Below are 26,997 nucleotides of genomic sequence, written 5' to 3'. Positions count from 1 at the left end.
ACACGACGGTGTCACATGTGGAACAGAATCCGCCCTTCCGGAGCACCTGAGATCACTCTTAACTTTTGGTGGGGTTCGTGTTGTTTATTCTTTAGTTTTTTATGTTGTGTCATGTGTACTATTGTTCATCAGTTTGTTTTTTTTATTTTGCCGTAGCGTTGTCAATTCATTTTCAATCTATGAGTTTTACTGTCCTTTTGGTATCTTTCGTCCCTCTTTTATCTTGTTTTTCTGATCCAGAACTCAATTCTTAAAGAGTCTTTAAACAGTTGTTTTAATTAACGTTGTATTGCTTAGTCTACCAACTGATCCAAACACTTCTTTTCAAAAGAGGCGCGAAAGATACCATAGGGACAGTCATATTCATAGTTCGAAAATAAAATGAAAAGACTTGGCAAAATAAAAAGGAAAAAAGACAAACAGGCGAATAAAAGTACACATGACACAACAGAGAAAACGAAAGACTTAGTAACACGAACCCCAACATAACCTGTAGGTGATATCAGGGGTTCCAGAAGGGTAAGCAGATGCTACTCTACATGTGGCACTCGTAGTGTTGCTTTTGTTATTACAAACCTGGTTTATAGTATAATTCGGAAGGTCATATTCTTAAAGAGGAAAGAGGAATGTAGTAACGACATAAGGAATATATCCGATATCATCTGAGAAACGGTTATTTATTAACGACCAACCAACTCGGGATGACGTCCATGAAATTTTGGAAAATTTTCAAACTATCAACATCAGTTTTATCAGCTTTCAAGATTATTATTCAGATTTACTGTGAAGGTTTTTCTTTTGGGTTGGTAATAATCAGATGTTAATATAAAAACCAATTCGAAAGACCAGATCGAGTATAAGAGAGCGTTGGTGGTTACAAAAAGGTATGAAAACAAAAGTTGGAACTTGTACAATTTCTTACAACAGCAACACCTTTACCTTATTGTCAACGTTTAAAGCCCATATATTACAATATATGAATAAATAATAACCAACAAATAATCCTGGTCTATGAATTCTGATGTCTCAAACACAACCATTTTTATAATTTTTAATTATTGCGTCAACCAGAAATGCATTTTTATACACTATTAAACCAAACAGATGCAATATTAATATTTAGTGTTTGATACCTTCATTGTTATGCCGCACCTACGATAGCAGAGGGGCATTATACTTTCTGGTCTGTGCCATCGTCTGTTCGTTCGTTCGTTCGTCGTCAGTCTGTCTTTCCGTTCGTCCGTCTTTCCTTCAGGTTAAAGTTATTGGTCACGGAATTTGACTGTCACTTTTGTATCTTTCGTCCCCCCTTCTCAATATACTCGAATCAACATCTCCTATTTAGTCTTATGAAAAATATAGGCAATAATAGTGTATCTACTAAAAATCTAAAGAACTGATGAAAAATATAAATCATGCTTATTACAAGGGAAAACTTTGGTAATAGCCAGAATTCAAAAAGACCATATTTTATAAAATTTACTGTTTGCAAAAGTATGAATTATTCTAAATAAGAAGGATGTTCTTGTTCCAGGCAGATAACCCTAGCCGTATTGGGCACAGTTTTTCCTCAGTGCTTTTCAACTTTTTACTTGTTTTAGCTTTCGAACTTTTTTCATCTGAGCTTCGTTGGTTAGTCTTCTCTGTCCTATACAATCCCAAATGAATTGGATTGTAGTCCTGTCATGTAATGTTGTCATTTAAATGTAATATTTAACATTGCCATACAAGCGGGAGGTTTCGTCCCCGAGGGTATCACCAGCCCAGTAGTCAACATTTCGGTGTTGACATGAATATCAATAATGTGGTCATTTTTATAAATTTCCTGTTTACAAAACTTTGAATTTTACGAAAAACTAAGGATTTTCTTATCCCAGGCATAGATTACCTTAGCCGTATTTGGCACCACTTTTTGGAATTTTGGATCCTCAATGCTCTTCAACTTTGTACTTGTTTGGCTTTATAAATATTTGGATATGAGCGTCACTGATGAGTCTTATGTAGACGAAACGCGCGTCTGGCGTACAAAATTATAATCCTGGTACCTTTGATAACTTTTTGGCATGTCACAAAACCATGTTCAACCCACCATTTTAAGAATTTTGTTCTTAAAATGTCCTGTACCAAGTCAGGAAAATAGCCATTGTTATATTATAGTTCGTTTCTGTGTGTGTTACATTTTTATGTTGTGTTTCTGTTGTGTCGTTTTTCTTCTCATATATTTGATGCGTTTCCCTCAGTTTTAGTTTGTAACCCGGATTTGTTTTTTCTCAATCGATTTATGAGTTTCGAACAGTGGTACACTACTGTTGCCTTTAATCATGGACCTGGTTTTTCAAGAGAAAAATCCGTATCCTTCTTTGATGCAAAACAGTAATAAAAGATATTTAAAAATGTTACGATGAGAAATATGCAATAAGCGGAATTGTTTCGCTTGACAAAATTGCAATTCTACTCTAACTTCTTTAATCACAATCTTTACATTTTTGTAGTATTACAAAAAAATACTCTCTTCGCTTTGAAATGTCATAATCCACCTTTTCAACTTCTACTACCCAAACATAACTTACGGCTTGATTTACTACAAATGTCTTTTCTAGAAAAGAAGTGAATCAAATACTGGTAATACAAACGCTTTTTTTCTCTTTTACTTCAGAGTATATAGGAGGTCCTCTAACATCAAACAAAAGTAAATGATTTATTAGTATGATATATTTAAGCTTTGGATTTTCAAATAATTTTCCTCGAGCATCACTAAAGAGACATTGATTGTCAAAATGCACAACTGATGCATATAAGTTGATATCGTTTATGTTATTAGAGAAGCGCAGTTATTGCAAGATACTACCAATAGTGAAAAAATAGATAAAACCCAACAAAAGATATGTTATATATATTTTTATGATTAACAGTACTGACAAATTGACATCGGAAAGGTTTTAGTTTTGCCAAGCCGAAAAAGGTTTGTTTATTTATCTAAAAATCTACAATGCAACACAATGTTCTGTGTTTGGTCAGTATTAGGTCCCAATTTTCCTTCAAGCTGACGGATTCAACAACGGTTTGTCCATGAACCCCTCAACTCTATTAAAACATAATGTATGAATTCTGTGTCAAGTATATATAAGGAATGTGACCTCATTTGTTTGCAAAAATAAGTTAAATTATAACAAAAATAACGAACTTCGAGGAAAATCTAAAACTGAATGTCATCAAACAACAAAATCAAAATTAAAAACACTTCAAATGAATCGATAACAAATGCCACATTCTCGACTTAAGTCTATGTTAAGACTTGTCCATGTGTACTTTTCGACAAAAGTTATGCACCACCTAAATCTAATTTCCATTACTTTTTAACTGTTGCGAAAACAATATTAAGGTTTGATGTTATGAATTGCCTATGACATACACTAAGAAAATTCATTTCGACCAAAACAAATAAAACGCCGATAAACCCGCCAAGCATCTTTTTAAGTCATCTGAACTTTTACAACTACACTGTTTCCATGCCTTTAAATCATATTCCTACTGTACCTCGTACAGGTGAAATATGACCTTTATCAAGTCATTGTTAACTATGGCAAGGCGTAAGTTATATGTTACTGAACGTTGACATGCAATTAACATGTCAAATATCGGTAGGAGCACTAGGAGCATTGGTAACCATTTCAATGTTAATCACACCGTCATTGTCAGATTTTGAACAACGCCATGTTGAATCAGGAATTCAAAATGATAGACAAGGTCCGGAAGACCTCGTTTTACTACCTATCGTGATGACAGACTGCTAATTGGTCGAGTGAAGGACAACCCATTTACTCCTTTCAAACACCTTAGACACCACTGGCATACAGATTATCGTGTTAGTTTGGCTTGTTGACTTTATAGAGGCTACCTAAAAGCCCTTCTAGCTGTCAAGAGTCCTCCCTAACAGCCAGGCACCGTATAATACGGTTTCAAAGGGCTAATAACCATCAATGCTGGAACATGAAAAGCTGTTCTTTAGATTGTATGATTTTTAAGATTATTGTTTTGATTTGTTTCTAAATCTTTTCTCGTCTCTCTCATTGAGTCAGCCATGTTCAAGTGTGGTAAATTTTAAAAGAAGTCTTGTGATTGTTCAGTTTCTTTCTTTTGTAAAACATGACCGATGGTTATTCAGTTGGATGTTAAATGGTGTTTCTTTTTTTCACCAACTTATTGCAACCTGTAAGTTCCACATAATAATACATCCACACAAATTTGCGTTCTGCAATTGGATGCTATTTATATGTTGTATATTTTCTTTGTGACATATCTTGCATCTTTTGTGAACAAACACTGGCGTCTTATTGAAAACGATCCTTCCTTAAAAAGATTTTTTCATCGTCTCCTGTCATGACTAACAGCAGATTCAAACTCCTCAAAGATATTCTTTAAACATCTAAAGTATCTAATCAGGGTATATCGATCATAGTGTTGCTAAGTCGCCAACATTGAAACCAAGTTCGTCAGCACAATCACAAAGAAAGAATACAACATATTTTTAACTTCATGTCTAGTAATTCAATATGTTTTTGAATAAAACAGATAGGGGTGTAGAATGAGAATATGGGTTTAGGGAGCTAACAGACTCGATACCAATCTTTTCTGCTCCTGACTCTCGCTCCTGACCTCACATTCCCGTGTTTCTTACCCAAACAGTTATGTTGTTTTATTTGTCTTCTTGAAACTATAAATGGCATAATGTGTAAATTATAACTTCAGCACGTTTTACGAGACAATACTTGTTATCGATAGTTTTGTCATGATCTTAATTTTTTTACAATTAAACCCCCTCCCCCCTCTCTCTCTCTTTGATATAAAACATTTCATCATATCTATTATTATGGTTGAAACATAGGAATTATATAGTTTAGAAATTACAGGTTGAAGGTTAATTTTCCAAACTTAGAATTTGATATTGTTTCTTACTGAATATTGTTGAATACAAAGTGCGTGTATCCAATATTCCAAACAGGGTACAAGTAACATGAACATAATTGAGTTGACGAGGAGTACAAATGTAGCTCAGCTGCATTTCAGAGTTAAGACAGAGAAATTATGTTTCCTGGCAGCTAAACAGCATGCCCCGAGAACTACATATTCTGGACAAGATAAGGTGGTATGGGTGTCTTTCACCATCTTGTATTGTTAACAGAGAATCTAAGTATAAAAAAGACAATGTGGCATGATTGCCAGCGAGTGAACTTTAAATCAAATTAGCAAAATTTGAGGATGAATGAAGATAACTAATTTGAATTTTCATTTAAAAAAATACATTTATAAGATTTTAACTTATAAAAATATTAATAACTTTACAAGCGAAGATTATTTTTTCTTGATTTTTTATGTTTATAAATTCAGCATTTTAAGAAGAGATAACTCCGAAATAGTGCATTTCTGAAGGAATCTACATAAAATTTTGCTATTCAACATTTAAGCCGAAAAAAACTCCTGGTGACCCTATCTTTTATTTTGATATTCTCACAGCATTAACTAAAACTTCTGATTACAAAATTTGTTTTTTTCCTGTGTAATCCGTACAAAATGTGTCAATTTGTTACAACCTGTAACTTAAAAAAAATGCCCGGTGACCTGTCATTTTTATTATATTTTTGACAAAGTATAAACACATTCTATCATTTTTGATTTAGACTCCTGTACCCCCTTAAAATGACTAACATAACACTTTTCATTCGGCTAAAGATGGGTTTACCTTTAAGTGAACGCTTTTAAAAACCTCAGTATTTGATTTTTTTATGTTGCACTTCAGTGTTCCTGTTGTTTCTTTGTTTTCCTCATTTTAATAGTTGATGATTTCACTTCGATTAGAGGTTTTTTTTTTTATTGCAACGGATAATATTCGCGGAGGAGAAAATATGATAATGATAATGAAGCAGTTTATCTAAGATAAAGTACTTTTATGTTCTTTTTTTCAAATAAGGACATAAGTAAATAAAAATGTCTTAGAGAACAGTGTACGAAAATAATTAGAACCATCACATTTCAATCAGCATTAAAAAGCACATAGCTTTTATATAATAAAATTATCACCGTTCGATACACATCACTATGCTTACATAATGAGTCACTGTATTGTAGGAATTTGAACAATGGTTCATATAGAAATTTACAGTACGTTTTTATAATCATATATTGTTAAGCAGTTTGGTCGGTTTAAATATTCATTCAATACACAGAAAACTAAAATCGATTATGTTCTGTGTTAACAATAATTGTATATTTTGACAAGTAAAACTTAAACCTAATTGAATTCTCAGAAGTTTCCTCACTTAGAAGTGACATTGTAACAATTACAAGACATTGGTTCTTATCAGACGTGTTTCCACTTAATCAGATAAGTTAAATGTTAAGAAAAATTAACAATGAATGAAATATAAAAATAGATAAAACAAAAAGGTCTTCAAATGTTATTTCCAATTAATCATTCTATAAATATAAAATCACAAAAATACTGTACGTCACATTTTCATATAATGACTTGTCAATATGTAATACTAAAAGCCTCGGTCACACCTTACCGGATATCACGAACGGACGCCTAACGGTTGAAAATAAAAGTTGTCCGTTGACAAAATTGTTATCCGTTGGGAGTCCGTTGATGTACTGAACGAATAAAACGGACGTGCAACGGATGCATAACGGACACACACCGGATATGCAACGTACGAGAAACAGAAACGTACCGGACCGGATGTTGAACGTACATCCCACGGACGAGTACCGCATAAAACGAACACCTAACGGAAGCGTACCTGATTGAACAGATGAACAAGATTTACTGAAAAATCAAAGGCGACAATAATAATACATGTAAATCGCATTAATATTCAAAATGTTTCTGTGTAACTGGTTTTGGTTTGTTCTTCAAAATTCCACCAAAGGGCAGTGCCTGGCCTGGATAAGAACTGCTTGATTATGAAGACGTGCCTATACTCTAAGATCGATAATGAATAATAAGAATTCATGAACCTTAAGAAATCTGACTGGCATTTGTGACGCGAAATGTTCAATTGGCATTTATCCGTTTCAGATCCATTCATCATCCGTTTAATCCGTTATACGTCCGGTAGAAGTCCGTTTCTCATCCGTTCAACATCCGTTTTATCCGTTAAACGTCCGGTAGAAGTCCGTTGGTGAATTTATCTTCCAGACCTCCAATGGATGTATAACGGACACGTAACGGATACAAAACGGAAACGAAACGGACGTGTACCGTACAAAATGGACGCCTAACGGACGTTTAACGGACATTTTTTCCGTTTGACGTCCTTTCAACGGACGTCGACGGATTAAACGTATGCTTAACGGACATGCAACGGATATGGACGGACGTCTAACGGAAAAGAACGGACGTCTTACGGACATGAACGGATTGAAAAAAAGTTACTCGCTAGGCGTCCGTTCGAGCTATCCGGTAAGGTGTGACCGAGGCTAAAACCAAACAAGGACTGATCGTATTTACATTATATTTATGTTATACCAATATAAAGTGAATTACTACATAAGTAAGCCACCCACCAAAACCAATAACAACAACAAATACTGAAATCCAAGGAATATCAAAAACAGAAAGTCACTAATAAAATGGCAATATCAAAACCTCAAACACATCAAACGAATGAACCTATGTATGATAGTGTAACATATTCATATTAATTTACCTTTATAACGAGATTTAGGGATTGCAAAGCTTGATTGCACCAATAGAAAATACACAATGTCAACAACAAATTAACAACATATCATATACTATATTATAATAAGCAATAAGCTGTTGATTAGCTGTCTATTTCAAGAGGTTAATGTTTTGCAACTGATATCATAAGTTTCTTAATGTTTCTGTCCATGGGTGTTTTTTTTTATTGAACTTTCGTTATGAGCACATAATTAATTTTTGGCAAAATAATCTAATAAATTTAAACTATCAAAATGAAGATCCCTTCAAATTTTCAAAATGTAATAGATTTTGTACGTAACCATGACGAAACACGGTGAAAGAATCATCTTTAATCATAAGTACATATAATAAACAAATAAAGACGTGCATTGTAAAATGCTAAACAAAGAACATTTAGAATAATTTTAAACTGTATTAAAATGTTTAATGCAATTGTATCAAATAGCCCATATAGTACGGCGGGTTTGTGAAAAATTGTGCACATCCTGCTACAAGCATGAAATTTGGCATAGACCTTCCTCAACTGTTTCTCTCTCATTTCAGATATGGAGGCATTACAAAAAATGTCTCACTTCCGGTAAAATCCAAAATGACGGACATCATACTCTAATTCGCCCAATATCCAAGGCTAGTATTTGAAAAGGTGTTATTAACATGCTACTATCATAATATTTGGTACAAACCTTTGTTTTGTACTACTTTTGGATATATGATATAGATAAGATGTCTTCAAAAACCCTACTTCCGGTAAAATTCAACATGGCGGATATAGTACTAGAATAATCTTATTTTTATGGAGGGTAATTGAAATGTATTTTAAAGTATTGTTTCTATCATTATATTGTGCAGGAACCTTTCTTTGGTGCTTCTCATGGATACAATGTATAAGAAATATGTCTTTTAAACCCTTACTTTCGGTGATATCCAATATGGCGGACATAGAACTATTGATAATTTTTCATTCTTATATTCAACTTTTTTCAAAATGTAAATAAAATGGGGTTTTTTTAGCTGGTCATTAAACTTTTGGCTTTAAATCATCCTAATAACCACTAATTCTATTCAGCTTTATATGTTTAAATACAAAATAAACACTTCCGGTGAAAAAAAAAACAACCAATATGGCGTAAATTACAAAGATGAGTCCTCAATCCATATCTTGGATATGGAGTTTTGGATAGATTGATTAAAACAAAATAAAATCACTCAAAGTTCTTGAACATCATTAGAATGACTTATTTATGGCCGCAAAAACATGTTTATTCACAATCGAAGAGCTTATTTTCCAAATTTACAAAGATCGGGGTATTGTTTCTTACATCTTCTAGTATAATGTACAAGTTCCTGATAAGATGAAGAGGCCTCACAAAGAGTTGTCCAAAAAGGTTCCCATGGATCATAATTTCCCTTTGTCATCCATAAGCAATGGACTAGCCAGCATAGGAACCAATACCAAGCTTGTTTCTTATTTGCACCCGCCATGGTATATTGCACGTTTTACTTGCTGAAAAAGACTAGACCAAGTCGTGGGAATAGCCTAAATAAGTATTTCCTCTTCCAAAAACACATTTTTTGTTGCTTCGTTAACCCCATCTGATAAATTTGTTCGGTCTTACAATAAAACCACGGATCGTTCGATCAATGACATTGTCAAATTCATATCTGGTGATGTTGGCTGATTAATCATCATTCTAAATGATAGAGTCGCATCTTTAAACACAAACCACGTCACCAACGCAGTTCCTTTTCCAGCAAACGTGTAATCTCCCAATGCCTTGAGTGTTTAAAAGGTCATGGATATATATATATATATATATATATATCTGAAGCTTTTTCCACTTCCAAATGCAAGCCAACGTTTGTCTTCCCCTATGTCACTGAAAAGCGAAACAGGAATGACAGCAACATCAGTATCGACTGTTCGAGTCATGACTCAGTTAAATCTGTGTTTAACTGCATCAGACACATGCATCTTCATTCAAATGTCAGCCTCTTCACGTGAACATGATGCTAAGCTTGAAACATCACCATGTGGTGGATAACACAGAACATCCTGACAATTGTTGCTACAACTACCTTTTCCTCAAAATCTTTTGAGCAAGCTGTTGGGAAAGAAACTCATAAAGTTCTTTCTTATTGTCGTAATCTTGTTTTGACTCTTGATTCGTAAGTGTATCCCCTTTTCCCTAAATGTAGCTCTTGCTTCTAATAACAAATGCGCAGGATATTCCATCTTATCTACCTTGAGATGTATTTCAAGTTTATCACCATATTCACCTTAAGAGGCTGACAATAGAATCATGGTGCATGTGTCTGATGCAATGAAACACAAACTTGCACGTGTCATGATTCGAATAATCGTTACTGTTTCGCTATTCCGTGACAGGGGTAGACAAACTATGGATTGTGTTTGGGAGGGCAAATTGCTGTGGATAAATATATATCAATGACCTTTAAAATGCACCTGGTAATGAGTGATTACACACACTTATTGTTTGTTCCGTGTCTTTACCAGTTGTGATATGGTTCTCAGAATGTTTGAAAAGGCCCAATAAAGACTGCGTGTTAGACATTGATGGCTTTGAAGATGTAACTTTGACATAAAGAATGATGAGTAATCAGCCTAAATCGCCGAGGTTTAACTGTAAGATCACAAAAACTTATCAGATGGAATTAACATGGTTAACGAATAAAGAAAATAACTATTTGCGTAAAAGGGAAGACTAATTGAGGGTATTCTTTCAACTTGGTCTAATTTTTCCAGCATGTAAAACGTGCAATATACTAAGGCAGGTGTTTAGGGGGACGAGCTTGGGATTGACTCTTATGCTACCCAGTTCAGGCGCTAATGGAGGGCGAAGGGACAAAGAGGATAACTTTTAAATAACTCTTTCTAAGGCCTCATAATTTTGTCAGAAGCTTGTACATTGTGAATGTCCTAGGGAATGCGGTCTAATACCAAAATATTCTACATCCTGAGCATCAGAAACAAAAGCCATAAAATCTACAGTTTAAATGGACACATACTACAACAAGTCAAGCATAACCCGTACCTATGCTTACAAATTTAGGAAGACCTCAAATGGACCACCCACATATAAAACGTGGCAATGAAAGGCAAATTAAACACTATGCTTTCAAAGAAGAAACTTGAAATACTGCCCACATGATTGCATAAAAACAGCTTACATCTCGCTCGTTTATCAACGATGGAATTTGAAGCCATAGTATGTGACCCCTAGACGGTAACACACATAAATAAGTTAGAAAGGATACAACGTCAAACGGCAAAATTTATCACCATAGATTACAAGTCAAGAGAGGACGGATTTGTCTCCAATATGCTTGCCCAACTGGAACTACAAGACCTCCAGACAATTGGAAGACGAACAAGCTAGGAGTTGATATTGATGTACAAAGTGGATTAGAGCTGATTCCCGCTATTGAACCGGACGAATTTTCCAAAAAATCACGTCCTAAGAGAAACATAACTGCCAAGAAGTTCGAAGAATACCACGCAACAAATATTGTGAAAAAGCAGGTAAATAATCACTAAGTGTTTTGACATTCAACTACGAAAAAGACCACAATACTCAAACTCATTCTTTGTAAAGACAGCCATAGCGTACAATCAGCTAGATGAGACTGTAGAGCGCGCATCAAGCGTAGACAGCGTCAAATCTGCTCTTGCGCCTCGTCACATTGTCGTCAGTAAATCGGCGGCGCTCTCTTTTACCGTTATATTAAAGCCAAAATTGGTATCGACAACGTATTCATACAGATACAGATACAGAGGATGTCGCGGTCTTTGTAAATGTGGAAAATCGGGTCTCCCGTGCACTGCTTTGTTTGCATGTGTTGTGACTGTGAATAAATATGTATTTTTAGCCAATCAGTCGTAATTTGAAAAATGTTAAAGTACTTCAGTAATTTTATTTTGTTTTAACCAATCTATCTAAAACTCTAAATCAAAGATATGGATTGAGAACACATTTTTTAAATTTACACCATACTTGGGTTTTTTACCGGAAGTATGATTTAAAAATTTACAACAGAATAAAATTAGTGATTTTGAGGCCTATAGTTTAATGACAAGCAAAAATTACAACAAAATCATTTTCTTTACATTTTGAAAAAAGTTGAATATTAAAATAGAAAATTGATATTTCTCTGTCCGCCATTCTGAATATTACCGGATAGGTTTTAAATAGATATGTCATATACATTGTATCCATAAAAAGCACTAAAGAAGGGTTCCTGCCCAATGTAATGATAGTAGCAATACATTAAAACACATTTCAATTACCCTCCCTAAAAATAAGCTTATTCTAGTACTATATCCGCCATGTTAGATTTTACTGGAAGTAGGGTTTTTGAAGACACCTTATCTATATCATCTATCCAAAAGTAGTATATTACAAAGGTTGGTACCCAATATTATGTTAGTAGCATGGTAATAACACCTTTTCACATACTAGCCTTCGATATTGGACTGATTTAAGTATGATGTCCGCCATTTTGGATTTTACTGGAAGTGAGACATTTTTTTCAATAGCCTCCCTATCTGAAATAAAAGAGTAATAGTTGAGGAAGGTCTATGCCAAATTTCATGCTTGTAGCAGGATGTGCACAATTCTTCTGAAATATGCTTGTAGCCGCCGGACTAATATGTGTTTCAGACAAGATAAAAGGTGACATGAAAAAAACTGTCAAAAAACAAGTAAAAGATTACAAGACAAAATGCAAATAACATTCATCAAAATACTTTTCAAAACCTAAAGACTGAAAAGTAAAAAATCATGAAATAAATACTTCACCCCTTTTAATTTACTGTAGATGATTAAAATAACACTTCATAAATGTCATGCGTTCATAGCTATTTCCTGGATTTACCTTTAACAGGAACGCTCAAACCTCAACATTTGAAAGCCGGGGATGTTTTTAGCACAGATTTGACCTTGCCAAATTATCTAACTTGCGGAAGAGAAAATATGATAATGATAATAAGATAATTTATTCAAAATAAAGTACTTATATTTCTTTCTTTTTCAAATTATGGTACTAGAAAACAAAAATATATCAATGTTTTTGAGAAAATTTTAATCAAAATATTGAAAACAGTCGCATCTTAATCAGCATCATACAGTACTTCCTCGTCCGTTAAAAAAAGTTAACTTCACTGTGATATTACACGTCTTTCTATTGTGATTTAACTTCTTGAATTTTAATTCACCTTTTAGGAACAAATAATTTTTATATAAGTAGCACAAGCTATTTTTTTTCTAAATTATGACGTCCAATAAGCATCAATATGCTTAAATAGTGATTCATTGTATTGCATATGAATAGGAATAGTTACTCATATAGAAATTCACAGTACGTTTTTATAATCATATTTTGTGAAGTATTTCAATCGGTTTAAATTTCCATCAATAAAACCTTGAACTATATACATTATTGTGTGTGTATACAATTATTGTATATTTTGACAGAATAAACCTAAAACATAATTTCATTCTACGTAGTGCCGTTACTGAGAAGTGAAATAGTAATTTAGTGGTGACGTGTTTTCTATTTAACTCAATGGGGATGTTAAATAAAGGCAACAGTAGTATACCGCTGTTGAAAGTCATAAATCCGTGAACAAAAAACAAAATCGGGGTAACAAACTAAAACTGAGGGAAACGCATTAAATATAAGAAGAGACCAACGACACAACACTACAATGTAACATTTTTTACTTTTTTTATTTTTGACATTTTTACTCTTTGAGTATGTTTGTTTTGTTCATGCATCGTTGACAATGTAATGGAATTTGATGCGACTGTCATACAAGTGAGAGGTTTAGCTAGCTATAAAACCAGGTTCAATCCACCATTTTCTACATTAGAAAATGCCTGTACCAAGTCAGGAATATGACAGTTGTTATCCATTCGTTTGATGTGCTTGGACTTTTGATTTTGCCTTTTGATTTTTGATTTTCCTTTTTGAATTTTCCTCGGAGTTCAGTATTTTTGTGTTTTTACTTTTTACACATAGAAACGGACCAAGCATCAGACAAAATCCCATTATTATTAAGATTAATCAAATAAGTCAAATGTTATGAAATATTTGCAATAAATACACAAGTTTGAAAATAACTTAAGCAAAACGTTTTTAAATATTATTTCATTTTAGTAATTTTAACCTATAAATGTTTAAGTATACAGGATGAATTGACCGAATAGAGTATGGGATGACAAATTTAGACGTCTTAAATAGAAAATACACGATGTTTACAATAAGTAAACTGCGTTGCATATATTTTAATAAGCACTAAGTTGTGATGTGTTTTCTATTTAACTCAATGGGGATGTTAACGCCTTATTTACCGAAATTGAAAACATAAGTGAGTTATATTATACAGTCCAACGTGTGATTTTTATTCTTCTACTTGCTATATATAGGTATTGACACGCTCTTCTTCGAAACAATTGGTATTAGCAAGTGCAAGTAAAGAAAAACTCCTTGGATTAATATAAATATTCAATGATCAATGAAAGCAAACGGACACGTTGATGAATAGGCACAATGATCCGTATAAAAAAGTACGGCATGTTGTTATTATTGTATTGTGAATTCGTGGTAATATAATAATGTTGGTTAAAAAACATTTAATTGTAGGTAAACTTAAACTAGTTTGTATTTCGTTGAAAATAACTGTTTGAATATGTATTTTTAAATGTTAGCGAATTATAAGTACACAGGTCATGGCTACTGGAAGAAACTCCAACCACAAACTGTTATCGTTTGACATAGTTCTGGTTATTTTCATAAAATCTTTTAAAAAAAAAGATGTCAATCATACTATTTAGTTTAATCATTGAGGTAAGAATGAACTGAAAACAAATCGGAATTTCACCTGCAATATCTATTTAATCCAAACGCGTTGGGTTTTATTTGAAAATGAATGACGTGATCTTGACTATGAGGAATGTTCAGTGCTTGTATTGTAATATATTTTTCTTGGAATTTATTTGAAATAACTTTAGTTTGCTCAGTCACTCTCCTTCTAATGTTAATTTCAACGTAGGTTATAATAGATTAAATGTTGAAATGAAGATCAATATTTATAATTGTAACCGAAATGACATGAATGGGGTTACGTATTGCATCAGGGAGAAGTTAATCATTCATTTAATCGATACAAAATGTAATAAGTTTTGTAGATGTTTTTGGTGTTTTGCATAATGCACCTTTTCTTCTGTTTACATTCATTATTCCAAGTATTGGTAGGGTTGGATTATTCATTGTATAGGACATTTTAAATATACGACTGCACTCATTACTATGTTGACTGACACTATAAATTTAAATATTTAAATAGAACACATTTAAAAGTATTGTTCCTTTTAATTCCAAAATGAACAATTACTAAGAAGTCCAACAAAGACAGCCATCAATTGACATAATTTGGACGATAATATCAATATTATTGAGGTGCAAAACTCAGAATAATATCACAAATCAAAAATATGAAACAGGCCAAAGATTGACTTTTTTATGTGGAAATAGTTTATAGCGCTAAACCTTTCACTTTGTTGATAGTCTCATCAAATTCCGTTACATTTACAATGATGCGTAAACTAAACATACATAATACATAAAATAGTCAAAATAAGGGTACAGCAGTCATCATCGTGTAGCAATTTTAAAAGGAACAATTTAACAGAAAACAAAAACATCTATCTACAAACACATTCATTGATTCTTCCTGATTTCGACAGACTTTTCAGTTCCTGCTTCCAAATATCTTAATTTCATAACTAATAAAATGAATAACGTTTAGACGTTCTCATACGTATCGACTCACCACAATGTGATATTTGTTTCATAGAACATCGCAGACGTGCCCCATTTATTGAAGCTATAATCCTATCCTCTTTTCATGGTTTTCAAATAACTGAATGAGAATCGTCAACAAATCGTATCATGACTTTTTGTTTTGGTTGATCACTATTGTTTGCTTGTTCGTCCGTTTGGCTTTTTATTGGTGTTTTTTTGTTGTTTCAGTTCGTGTTGGTTCCTCTTTAACTTATGAATGTTGGTATATTTTGTATATGTTATTATGTAATTGGTAGTAAATGTTTTTGGCCATTGGGTTGTCTTATTGACGTATTCAACACAACTTGCATCAATATAGAAAAAAAAGAAGATGTGGTATGATTGCCAATGTGACACCTGTCCAAAAGAGACCAAAATGACATATAAGTTAACAACTAAAGGTCACCTTATGGCCTGCAACAATTTACAAAACCCATATCAAATAGTCAACTATAAAAGTGACTAATGTAAAATAAGACAACCACTGAATTACAGGCTCCTGATTGAGACAGGCACATACATACAGAATGTGGCGGGGTTGAACATGTTACCGGCATCCCAACACTCCCCTTACCTGGGACAGTGGTGTAAAAGAGGGACAAAAGATACCAGAGGGACCGTCAAACTCATAAATCGAAAATAAACTGACAACGACACGGCTAAAAGTGAAAAAGACAAACAGCCAAACAATAGTACATATGAATTCGAAACAACATAGAAAACTAAAGAATCAGCAACACTAACCCACCAAAAACAAAGGGTGATCTCAGATGCTTCCTGATCCACATGTGACATCCGTCGTGTTGCTCATGTTATAACAAATCCGGTAAATAGTCTAATTCGGTAGGTCATATTCATGAAAGAGAAGGGGATTGTAGTAACAACGTAAGGAACATATTCGATATCATCTGTGAAACGGTTGTTTCAAAACGGTCAACCAACATGGATGGCTATAAAAATCAGACAAGAAAGGCTTAACTCATCAGATGGATACAAAAAGAAACACATTTAACAAGAACACAGAGTGGACGTGGCTGGGTACTTGTATATCCCAACAACAACACAAAACTAAGTACAGAACTGAGAGTACGTGCAATTACTAACAGCTAGTTTAAAGCCAATAACAACTATTAAAAAAATCGTACATCTAAGAATTACATATCAACCTTCACTTTCGAATGGGTTTGAAAATTTAGTATTACAAAGTCTTGTGCTCTAGAATAAAAATAAAACCCGTATTGAGTAAATGTTCGTCTACTTCGCATTTAAAACACCTTTTAATCATTCAGACTTAAAGACATATTTTGAAGTCAATACAGTTTAAGTGCTTGGTCCGTTTCTGTGTGTGTTACGTTTTGGTGTTATGTCGTTGTTCTCCTCTTATATTTAATGCGTTTCCCTCGGTTTTAGTTTGTTACCCCGATTTTGTTTTTTGTCCATGGATTTATGAGTTTTGAACAGCGGTATACTACTGTTGCCTTTATTTAATTAAGTCAACCCGAAATTCGTTTACGTGCACCATAGTATAGTTAAACAAGTAGCCCATTGCAATGGTCGGATTCTAAATAACATAGATAAATTCAGTGCGTCCTGTCCCAATGATAAAATGTCTAACAAAAAACACGACACACAAAATAATTATTATAAGTCATAGTTGTTCCTACGATATTTTTTATGGAAATATAATTTGTATTCAAATTAATCATGTTAATGGATAAACTTTGAAATTATTGTCACCTGATCTAAGATTGTTTCATTTATAGACAATATTGTTTCAATTGATTGATTTTTTTCAGCTCACATTTTGATAGAAACATTTGACCTTTAGCTTCTGGAACTTTGATTTTTTTCAGAATTTTGGAAAAAGTTATTACTTTTAATCATACAAGTACTCAAAATATTCATTTCAGAACACAGTCGTGTCAAATTGAAAACAAATTTATTTGGCTAGCAGTCTACAAAAATTCCAATTCCTGTAATCCCAATGTTAGCACAAATTGTTATAAAGACAAGAATATAACAGGTACTAGTAAGGTACACATTAACATGGCAATATGGACATTGACACATATCGCTTTCGTTGTACTCATCACTATGGTACTTTTTGGTACAACAACAGCAATACTTTACTATGTCATTTTCAACTTGATCTTTTTTTTCTGAATTCAGTGCATCATTGTGTTTATTTTGTAAATACCATCCAATTATAGTGAAAAACACGAGAAATATGTATGATACTAACGACAGAATAACTAGTGTGAGAAGATGAATATGATATCGGGTTTTCTCGTCCAATTCAAAAACTGCTCTTAGCTGTGAACCATTTGCCAACAAAAGTGGCACGTCTTCAAGGATTTGTTTACATTTTGTGCCCACCAAAACGCAGCACCACGTCTTCGGCTGAAAAGATAAATAGGTTTAAATGACCTTCTATTTTCTCCAAAAATATAACTATTGATTTAAATTACTTAAACGAAAGCCTTGCACGTCTTTGGGGCTATCCCAAGTATAACCCTCTCTTAGACAAATGGAAAAACTTTCCCTTAATTTCTTTAATTTTATTTCAGATATGTTGATGCCGTACTGTGACTCAATAACCCACATTTAAAAATGAGCTTTTATCTTATGATTACAATTCGACTTGTAAATAACAATGAATAAGGATACCATTAAGTAACAAAATTTGTTTGATATCTGTCAATCCACAATATTTTTAAAAGTTGACCACTAAAATCTATTGCACACGTGATGATTTCCACTTTCAAATTATAAAGTTTCTTTTTCTTACTCGTAAAATATCCTTATCCATCGTATGACTTTTAAATATATAGGTTAAACATGTTATTCGTGATGATCGAGAATGTTCTTTAGTATGCAATCTTTTGTCCTGAGAGGTTTGTCACTATAAAACCAGGTTCAATCTACCATTTTCTACATCGGAAAATGGCTGTACCAAGAATATTGCAGATTTTGTCCATTCGTTTGATGCGGATTATCTTTTGATTTTTCCATTTGATTAGGGACTTTCCGTTTTGAATTATACTCAGAGTTCAGTATTTTTGTAATACAAGTATTATAGTCGTTTGTCATTTTACTGATTGTGATCCATTCCTGATTATGATATTCAGTTTAAATTCTCATGACAGATAATGCATTTATACCAGGGGACTCTTAACCTGTCGATATACCTGCTCACGCTCCTTTTTAGTTCTTACTTAGCTTGTCTTTGATACCTTGATATGTCTCGTCTTAATTTATATTTGATATTGAAAATCGGTAAAATAATGTCGCCTTCGTCTGCACAGTATAAACGACAGATGAGGTCAGTTTACATCATGAATGAAAGAATAGTTACCTTACGCTCTGTATTGGATGACTGGGAAGTCGCACTTTGCGTTGTCATGCCCTAAAAATATCAATGCATTTAAATGGTCTAATTGTCATTTTTAAATTAAAATACGTTGTAAAAATATAAAAAAACTAGATGTGTTAAAAAATAAAATCAAAAATACTGAACTCAAAGGAAAATCAAATCGAAAAGTCCATAATCAAATGAAAAAACACATCATAAACGAATGGACAAATACTGTCATATTCCTGACTTGGTACAGACATTTTCTAATGTAGAAAATGGTTGATAAAACCTAGTTTTAAAGCACTAAACCTCACTCTTTAATGACAGTCTCATCAAATTCCGTTATATTTACAATGATATTTACATTCAAAGCGACACGAATGGCCCCGTCTAAAAAAATGAAAAGTCTGCAATTGCAATTACACATGTGAACACAAACATGATGGTAGTCTCAAATATGAAAAATCAGCCTAAAATCTGGAGGCTAATAGAAAAATGTCCATAAAACTGTGATTTCAACAATTTTCAAAGTTGTACACCCTTAATTTTCGAAAAACTTAGCGGAGCGGAACGAAACTTAAACTTGATATGTAACTCGTCATTGTTAGCTAACGTAACAAAAATAAGTCCAATATCGGAAAACATTTAGAAAAAAGGTCCGTTTAACTGTGATTTTCAAAAATTTCAAAAAAGTCCAAAGCCCGTAATTTCGACAAAGATTAGCGGACAGGAACGAAACTTAAAATTGATCTGTAATTCATCATGGTTAGCTCACGAACCAAAAATCAGCCCAATGTCGTAAAGCATTTAGAAAAAAGGTCCGTATAATGGTTTGTTTCGGAATGACGGAATGATGGAATTACAGAATTACGGAATTACGGAATGACGGAATGACGGACAAGATTTAAACTATGTGGCACCGACAACTTCTTTTTTTAAAATACAAATGAAAGAAGACTTCGGCTGTTGTCTGCTCTATGGTCGGGTTGTTGTATCCTTGACACATTCCCAATTTCCATTCTCCATTTTATTCGTTTAGTTCATTCGTTCATTTACATCACACATATTAAAGGGTTTACCTCAGGCTCCAAATTGAGTGAATGAGTTGACTCATCATTTGATGCCCCTGGTGACGGATTGCTGTCCTGAAATCATAAACACACATGAAATATGTTCAACATTAAATTGAAATTTAGAACAGGAAGTGGTTTAAATCATTCCTAAGATAAATACAGATTTCTGATTGTCAACAAACAACCTTTTAAAAAATGTTTTAATTGTAGCAAACAAATAATTTAAACATCTAATTGCAACTACTTTCAATGACAAGATGCGCATTGCGACAATTAATTGCTCTTCAGTGATTCTCAAACCAAAATATTAGAAGAGCTAAATTCAAATACAAATGTTGAAGAGCGGGTCAAACCAAAAAGTTAAAAAGCACAGCCAAATGCAGGCACTGGCCTGTTGTATTTTTTTCCATAGCAAAGAAAATATTTCTTAAACGTTATCATTGAACTCTGTTATGAACCTGGGTCAAAAGGGACACGAGGGTAGATGAAATCAACCAATTAGGTATGCAAGCACTCATGCGATTGATCAATTTATTACAGTGCGTAACGATAAGTTATTTTCGGTTAAATAAATAACATGAAAGTAGACATATGTAATATTTTAATTTGATTGCAAGGTAACAGTAAAAAACGAAGCACAATACAATATATATATTCCTTTACAATACTTATGAGAGAATCAAATGATGTATGTGGTCAAATTAATTTCACTTATGAAGTATGAATCGAAATCACTACTTATTATGTCTTAAAAATGACTGAAAATGGGGAATGTGCCAAAGAGACAACAACCCGACCATAGAGCAGACAACAGCAGAAGGTCACCAACAGGTCTTCAATGCAACCAGAAATTACCGCACTCGGAGGCGTCCTTCAGCTGGCCCCTAAACAAATATATACCAGTTCAGTGATAATGAACGCCATACTAAACTCCAAATTGTACACAAGAAACTAAAAGTTAAAATAATACAAGACTAACAAAGGCTACAGGCTCTTACACTGCTTTTATAAACATCATTTAAAGATAAAAATATAAATATAAATTGGAGTGTTTTGTTTCTTGCTTAAATGGAATGGGTGAAATGTTTAATATCAATACATCTCCGGAAAAAAAGTTAGTTAAAATATGTGAGTAGAAAGATTTGATACAAATAGTTATCAAAGGTACCAGAATTATAATTTAGTACGCCAGACGCGCGTGTCGTCTACATAAGACTCATCAGTGACGCTCATATAAAAAAATATATAAAGCCAAACAATTTCAAAGTTGAAGAGCATTGATGATCCAAAATTCTAAATACATAGCTTCTGGTCATTGATACAAAGCTTATAATCAAAATTCAAATACGCTATGATAATATTTTATTTTAGACAATGTATGTGTTATATACACACCTTTTCTCCAACAATCATATCTTTTATTTCAGCATGCTGATCTTCATCAGACTGTGTTTTTAAATGTATGAGTTCCTGAAATCACCATAATCATGAAAACAATGAGTATATCAAAAGTAGAACACTTAGTCGAAATGTTACGATATACGTTGAACCACAAACGTCAAAATCATTCAATCGCGTAGTGGTATTAACTATTTTTGGATTCTTATAAATTCTATATATAACTTTTGGACTAGTTTAAATCTCGGTCTATTTCTTAAATTTATTCTTACATACTTTTGATTTTTTAACCCTGTATGCTAACATTCCCATGAAAATTTTAAAATTGTTTGTACGCACATTGAACGACAAATTTATGTGACGTATAAAATTTTCTGACGTCAGACACTCAATAAATGTGTTCGTAGATAGTAGATGTTTTTTTGTGTTCTGTTAAATTGTTCCTTTTAAAATTGTTAAACGATGATGACTGATGTACCCATATTTTGACTATTATATTTATTGTGTCTGTTTATTTAACGCATCAATGTAAAAATATCGGAAATTGATGAGACTGTCATTACAAAAGTGAGAGGGTTAGCGCTATAGAACCAGGTTTAATCCACCATTTTCTACATTTGAAAATGCCTGTACCAAGTCAGGAATATGACAGTTCTTGTCCATTCGTTTTTGATGCGTTTTGTTATTTGATTTTGCCATGTGATTATGGACTTTCCCAATTGATCTTCCTCTAAGTTCAGTATTTTTGTGATTTTACTTTTTAGTTGAAATGTTACATATTGTACTTCTACAGATTATGCATGAACAGCTGATTTTAGATAGTATATCAGGCTAATGCTTCACACGAACTTTGCTAGTATTTAAATGTTCAAATCATAAACCATTTAGATCCATTGACCGTACATAACGTATTCAAAAACCACTCAATGTGAAGCACATAAACGGAGCTACATTGAAGGAACGTTTAGCAAAATTATAGCTCTTCATCTTTTATGTAAGCTTTGGATTTCAAATATTTTGGCTACGAGCATCACTGAAGAGACATGTATTGTCGAAATGCGCATCTGGTGCAACAAAATGGTACCGTTGATTTTATTAGCAATATATGTCAAAAGCAGCTTTAAGATTGAACAATACATATCTTCGATGAAACGAAAATGCAAAATATGTTAGAAAAAAAGACCTGTTTCTAGACGGACTTCGGTATAAAAACGAACTTTATATTTTGATTTTAATCATATCTAAATTTATAAACGTAAGAAAAGGTATAAAACAAAACCCGAAATGTTAGCTTTCTTTTTTTTTCATTGTTAAATTCAATAGGCATCGTCTAGGTTTTTACACATGTGCATGTACCGGTACTTCTGCTTTCTCTTTTTAAAGAGAATATATGATTTAGAAACAAGAGACATCGAAATAACCATTTAATCATCTCGTGATGCAAAGCTATTTCTTGATTCCCCTTTAATCAGAAGTGCTCAAACTAAAAGAAAATTAAAGCCTTGGAAGTATAAGTACATGACATTTTATCCTTTTTTGTCAATTATATAAAATTTAAATGTGGATGATTCATTTTTATCTTACTACTACGTATTAGCATTTGTTTTAATTTCCATCAAACATCAACGTTTTACCGTAGGGTTCGACGCAAAGGGTTGTGTTTCCTCTCCATGTGTGATATCCGGTATAGGCGGGCTGTTCTGCAATTATCAATACACATCATTTATAAAAACTGACATTTTGGTGGAGTTCGTGCTCCTCAGTCTCAATTTTTCTATATTTTCTTATCTGTTTTTTTTTTTTGCACTTGCGCTGTTTATCGTTTTAATGTCCAATTGATATCTTTCGCTTCCCATTCTAAATTCTAAGTCGATTAAAATACGTTCTTTTTTTAAAAATAAAAAATTGCTAAATTTCTAAATTTTATACTAGTATACAATTATGTAAAGATATGCATGGATTATAGCAGGTAATTTACTGGCCTATTTTCTAACATAGAAAGACAATTTATCATGCGTTTTCATTGAACCCTGTACGTTACTTAGATAAACGGAATATAAGGGAAGATGTTAATATATTCATATTTTAAAGATAACTTATATGTAAACGATATCATGTATAAATAACATTAACCTAATTAAGACATCAATTACATTTTTTTAACATTAAAAATATAAAACCTTCACCCCGGTCTCCGAATTCAGTGCTTGGGTTGTCGACACATGTGTAGTCTCGGATTATGACATGCTTGTTTTACATTATCAAAGCACATGAATTATAAGATATGCTAAGATATGACAAGATCAGTTTTATTTTCCGAAGTAGGTCCCCAGGGGGAGGGGGGGGCATATACACATAACATATTTACTAGATACAACATACAGTATTTTACATGACATTCATATAATAATTTTTAACTATTGAAATAACGTCATATAGATATAATATGTTAAATAAAAAAGTTTTTAGGAGTTGCTACCCCAGAGATATGGAAATGTTTCCCATTTTACATTTGTTAATAAATTGAAATACACTATTCCTTGAAAAATCAAAAATTGCTACATTTCAAAACGTTTAAACTAGTTTACAATTATGAAAGGAAATAATGGATGAAAATAAACGGAAGATGTATAAATTATAATACATATGTGTTAAAGGTCTTAACTTAGAACTTAAGGAGGCTCGAGGGTATAAACATTTCAGAAAAAAAATAAATATTTGTTTTTCATTTCAAATTTTATTTGTTACCTTTTGTAGTTGTTACTTATCATATGGTACAAAAATCATTCAAAACAAACAATTCGTGTTGGCCCCAGATGACTTTAAAAATGTATACATCATTGAAAAAGTTCCAAATTATCTCCCTTTGGTGGAAAAATGCCATTTTTTGGTTTTAAAATTGAAATATCTTTTTTTAACTCATCGGTGACCTATTATTTTTAATACAATTTCCATATAAGCTGTACTTAAACTAAATTATTGTAAAATTTGAGCGATTTCTGTTATAAATTTCTTTCTTTTTTTCGATATTACCTTTATTTCTCCTATTAGTTCAACAGAAAAAAACACCTTTTACAAAAATGTATGCTTCTTTCGAAGGCAGATTGTGAGCGGAAATAAACGGTGACCCCACTTTTTTATTTTATTTTTTTGGTTAACTATAAGATAAAGTTCATTTATAGAAAAATATAGAGAAATCCTATGTAAATAGTTTAGACCCGCGAACCCCCTTAATGAAGATTTAATTAATATTTTTCAAAACAAAACCATGTTTTTGTATTGGTGATATACAATTCGTTTAAGAATAAAGAAATTTCAGCAGGTAATTTGAACAGCCTTATTTTATGAAAGAAAACAATTGTCATAGTTTTTCTGTAACCATTGATTTAACTATTTTTTAAATAATGTGAGGGAAGATGTAAGGATGTTCCCTTATGATGCACAATATACTCTATACAATATACCTCATCATCAGAATTGAGTGATTTGGTTGAACCATATGTATCCTCTGGTGACTTTTTGCTATCCTGAAATCATCAATGCACGTGAATTATGAAAATTTCAAAATTATTAAGAGATTTCAATATCTCTTTTCGTTTGGAAGGAAAACAAAAATAGCAAGATTTCCGATTTTCAGTAAACAGCTTGTTACAGAAATATATCAATGATAGCAGATACATTCAGTGTTCTACTTATTTGTAAGAAAAGAATCAATGTGTCATACGTTTTTTAAAAGAATATCTCAAAATGTCAGAGTTGCATTATACATTTTTCTTAAAAAAGATACTTCAAAATATTTTTTCTAACTTATCTTAATGAAAACAATAAAGTCATACATTTTCTGTGACTTCTTGTTTCGAATAAAATGTGGGGACGATATAATAATCTACTAATGATACATTGTACGTAACTATTCCTTTCATGTCGTTTTTGTCATATATCTCCTAAGTTAAAGTGTTTGCATGCATCGCTGGTTTTCAAGTGTTTAGATTTTATATTTCGTGATGAAGGAAAATACTTGGATCATGCACATACACACTGTTTGTACAATGTTGCAGGAGCTTAACCAAATCTGGAACGCAATGATACTGACCTATAAGTAAGACAAACTTGTACATCTTTAATTAAATGATTATGATCTACATGCATTTTCGTACCATTAATAAATTAAAATTTAAATTTCATAAATTAAAATTACGCCCCCCCCCCCTTGCCGATGCACTGTGTTAAAAACAAAACGGACAAAACACGTTATGTCGTAAACAGTGAGGATTTCGATAATGATAAAAATACAAGATAAAATGAAATGACTATAATAATAATGATACTAACAATATACATGATATATACAGTAAAAGTTATAGAAGATTGAAGTTCTACTTACATTTTGATCTGCCATTGCCGGTCCATTCATTCATAAAAATATTTTTAACCATGAACTTTTAAATCAGTGTAAGAAAACTACCTGGTATGCATATCAATAAAGTTCTTTGTAAATTTATTTTAAAAAGGAGTTTACAATGATTCTATTTCTGTTTAAATACCCGGAAAGGACTTTATACGACAAAGATCCATTATTTAATCAGATCTTAAGTTCTGTTTTGTGGTGAGTAAAAAAAACTTGTATTCTTGTGCTTCTTGGTAATAGTTCTAATTATTAAATGAGAAATTAGGACAAACATGTCTTTTATATTCTTAATATGGTGTTACATTTATCTATTTCTATATTAATCGTGATTTTCTAACTCCCACTTTGTATCGTATCTCTTTTTGTCACAACTAATTTTTTTTTTTATTTCAGTGCAACTAGTGAAAGTCGTTTAAATTGGTTTGCTTTTGGGTGACATAACATTTAATCAATATAAACAGTTGACCGAAAATTTATGTTACGATTGTAGAAGTCTAATTCAATTTCAAAACTGAAAGAATGTGACGATATTAAATCGGTAATAAAACAAAGCACGTTACGTTACTCAAAACAAAACCAAACCCAAACCTCTTTTTGAAACATAAAGCATGCCGTATTTTTTTCTCATTCAGACTGTTTTACAATGGTAAAATCAGTGGTGTGTGTTTATATAGCTTGCAATACAATGTAATGGTATACGGTACGAGTTCGATCCTTGTTTTGGCGTCATTTGGTTTACAGTGGAGGACTGCCATATCTTTTATTTATACAACAACAAAAGAGGGACGAAAGATACCAAAGGGACAGTCAAACTCATAAATCTAAAACAAACTGACAACGCCATGGCTAAAAATGAAAAAGACAAACAGAAAAACAATAGTACACATGACACAACATAGAAAACTAAAGAATAAACAACACGAACCCCACCAAAAACTAGGGGTGATCTCAGGTGCTCCGGAAGGGTAAGCAGATCCTGCTCCACATGCGGCACCCGTCGTGTTGCTTATGTGATTACAAATCCGGTAAATAGTCTAATTCGGTAGGTCAAATTCATGAAAGGGAAGGGGATTGTAGTTACGACGTGAGGAACATATCCGATATCATTTGTGAAATGGTTATTCCATAACGGTCAACCAACTCGTGATGGCGTCCGTAAAATTTACGAAGGGAT

At 32.6% G+C, this 26,997-nt stretch overlaps 1 protein-coding gene across 6 annotated transcripts; it reads right to left on the bottom strand.

Moving 5' to 3' along the window:
• Window positions 1-17,511: 17,511 nt before the first annotated feature.
• Window positions 17,512-25,875, bottom strand: LOC139486530 (uncharacterized). 6 transcript variants are annotated; one of them, XM_071271440.1, is made up of 7 exons: window positions 25,800-25,875; window positions 24,880-24,942; window positions 23,050-23,115; window positions 21,413-21,487; window positions 20,024-20,089; window positions 18,945-18,995; window positions 17,512-17,989 (listed from the first exon to the last, which is right to left on the bottom strand). In XM_071271440.1, exons 1-7 carry the CDS (start codon window positions 25,827-25,829, stop codon window positions 17,537-17,539), a joined length of 804 nt encoding a protein of 267 aa, XP_071127541.1. In that variant the 5' UTR covers window positions 25,830-25,875; the 3' UTR covers window positions 17,512-17,536. The 6 variants fall into 6 exon arrangements, with proteins under 6 accessions (XP_071127541.1, XP_071127542.1, XP_071127544.1 ...); XM_071271441.1 differs by lacking the exon at window positions 18,945-18,995; XM_071271443.1 differs by lacking the exon at window positions 21,413-21,487.
• Window positions 25,876-26,997: the final 1,122 nt, after the last annotated feature.

This window comes from Mytilus edulis, chromosome 8 (genome assembly GCF_963676685.1).
Source record: "Mytilus edulis chromosome 8, xbMytEdul2.2, whole genome shotgun sequence".
In the NCBI taxonomy this organism is placed as follows: domain Eukaryota; kingdom Metazoa; phylum Mollusca; class Bivalvia; order Mytilida; family Mytilidae; genus Mytilus; species Mytilus edulis.
Note: the sequence above shows the minus strand (reverse complement) of the source record. Positions and strands in the feature narration are given on the sequence as shown.

Bases quoted from the DNA above. Each gene is read 5' to 3' on its own strand.
- LOC139486530 (XM_071271440.1), bottom strand. From the start codon at position 25,829: ATGAATGGACCGGCAATGGCAGATCAAAAT. The intron at 20,090-21,412 runs GTGTGTATATAA...TTATGATTTCAG, and splicing joins ATATGATTGTTGGAGAAAAG to GACAGCAATCCGTCACCAGG. The intron at 18,996-20,023 runs GTAAACCCTTTA...TGATATTTTTAG, and splicing joins CACTCAATTTGGAGCCTGAG to GGCATGACAACGCAAAGTGC.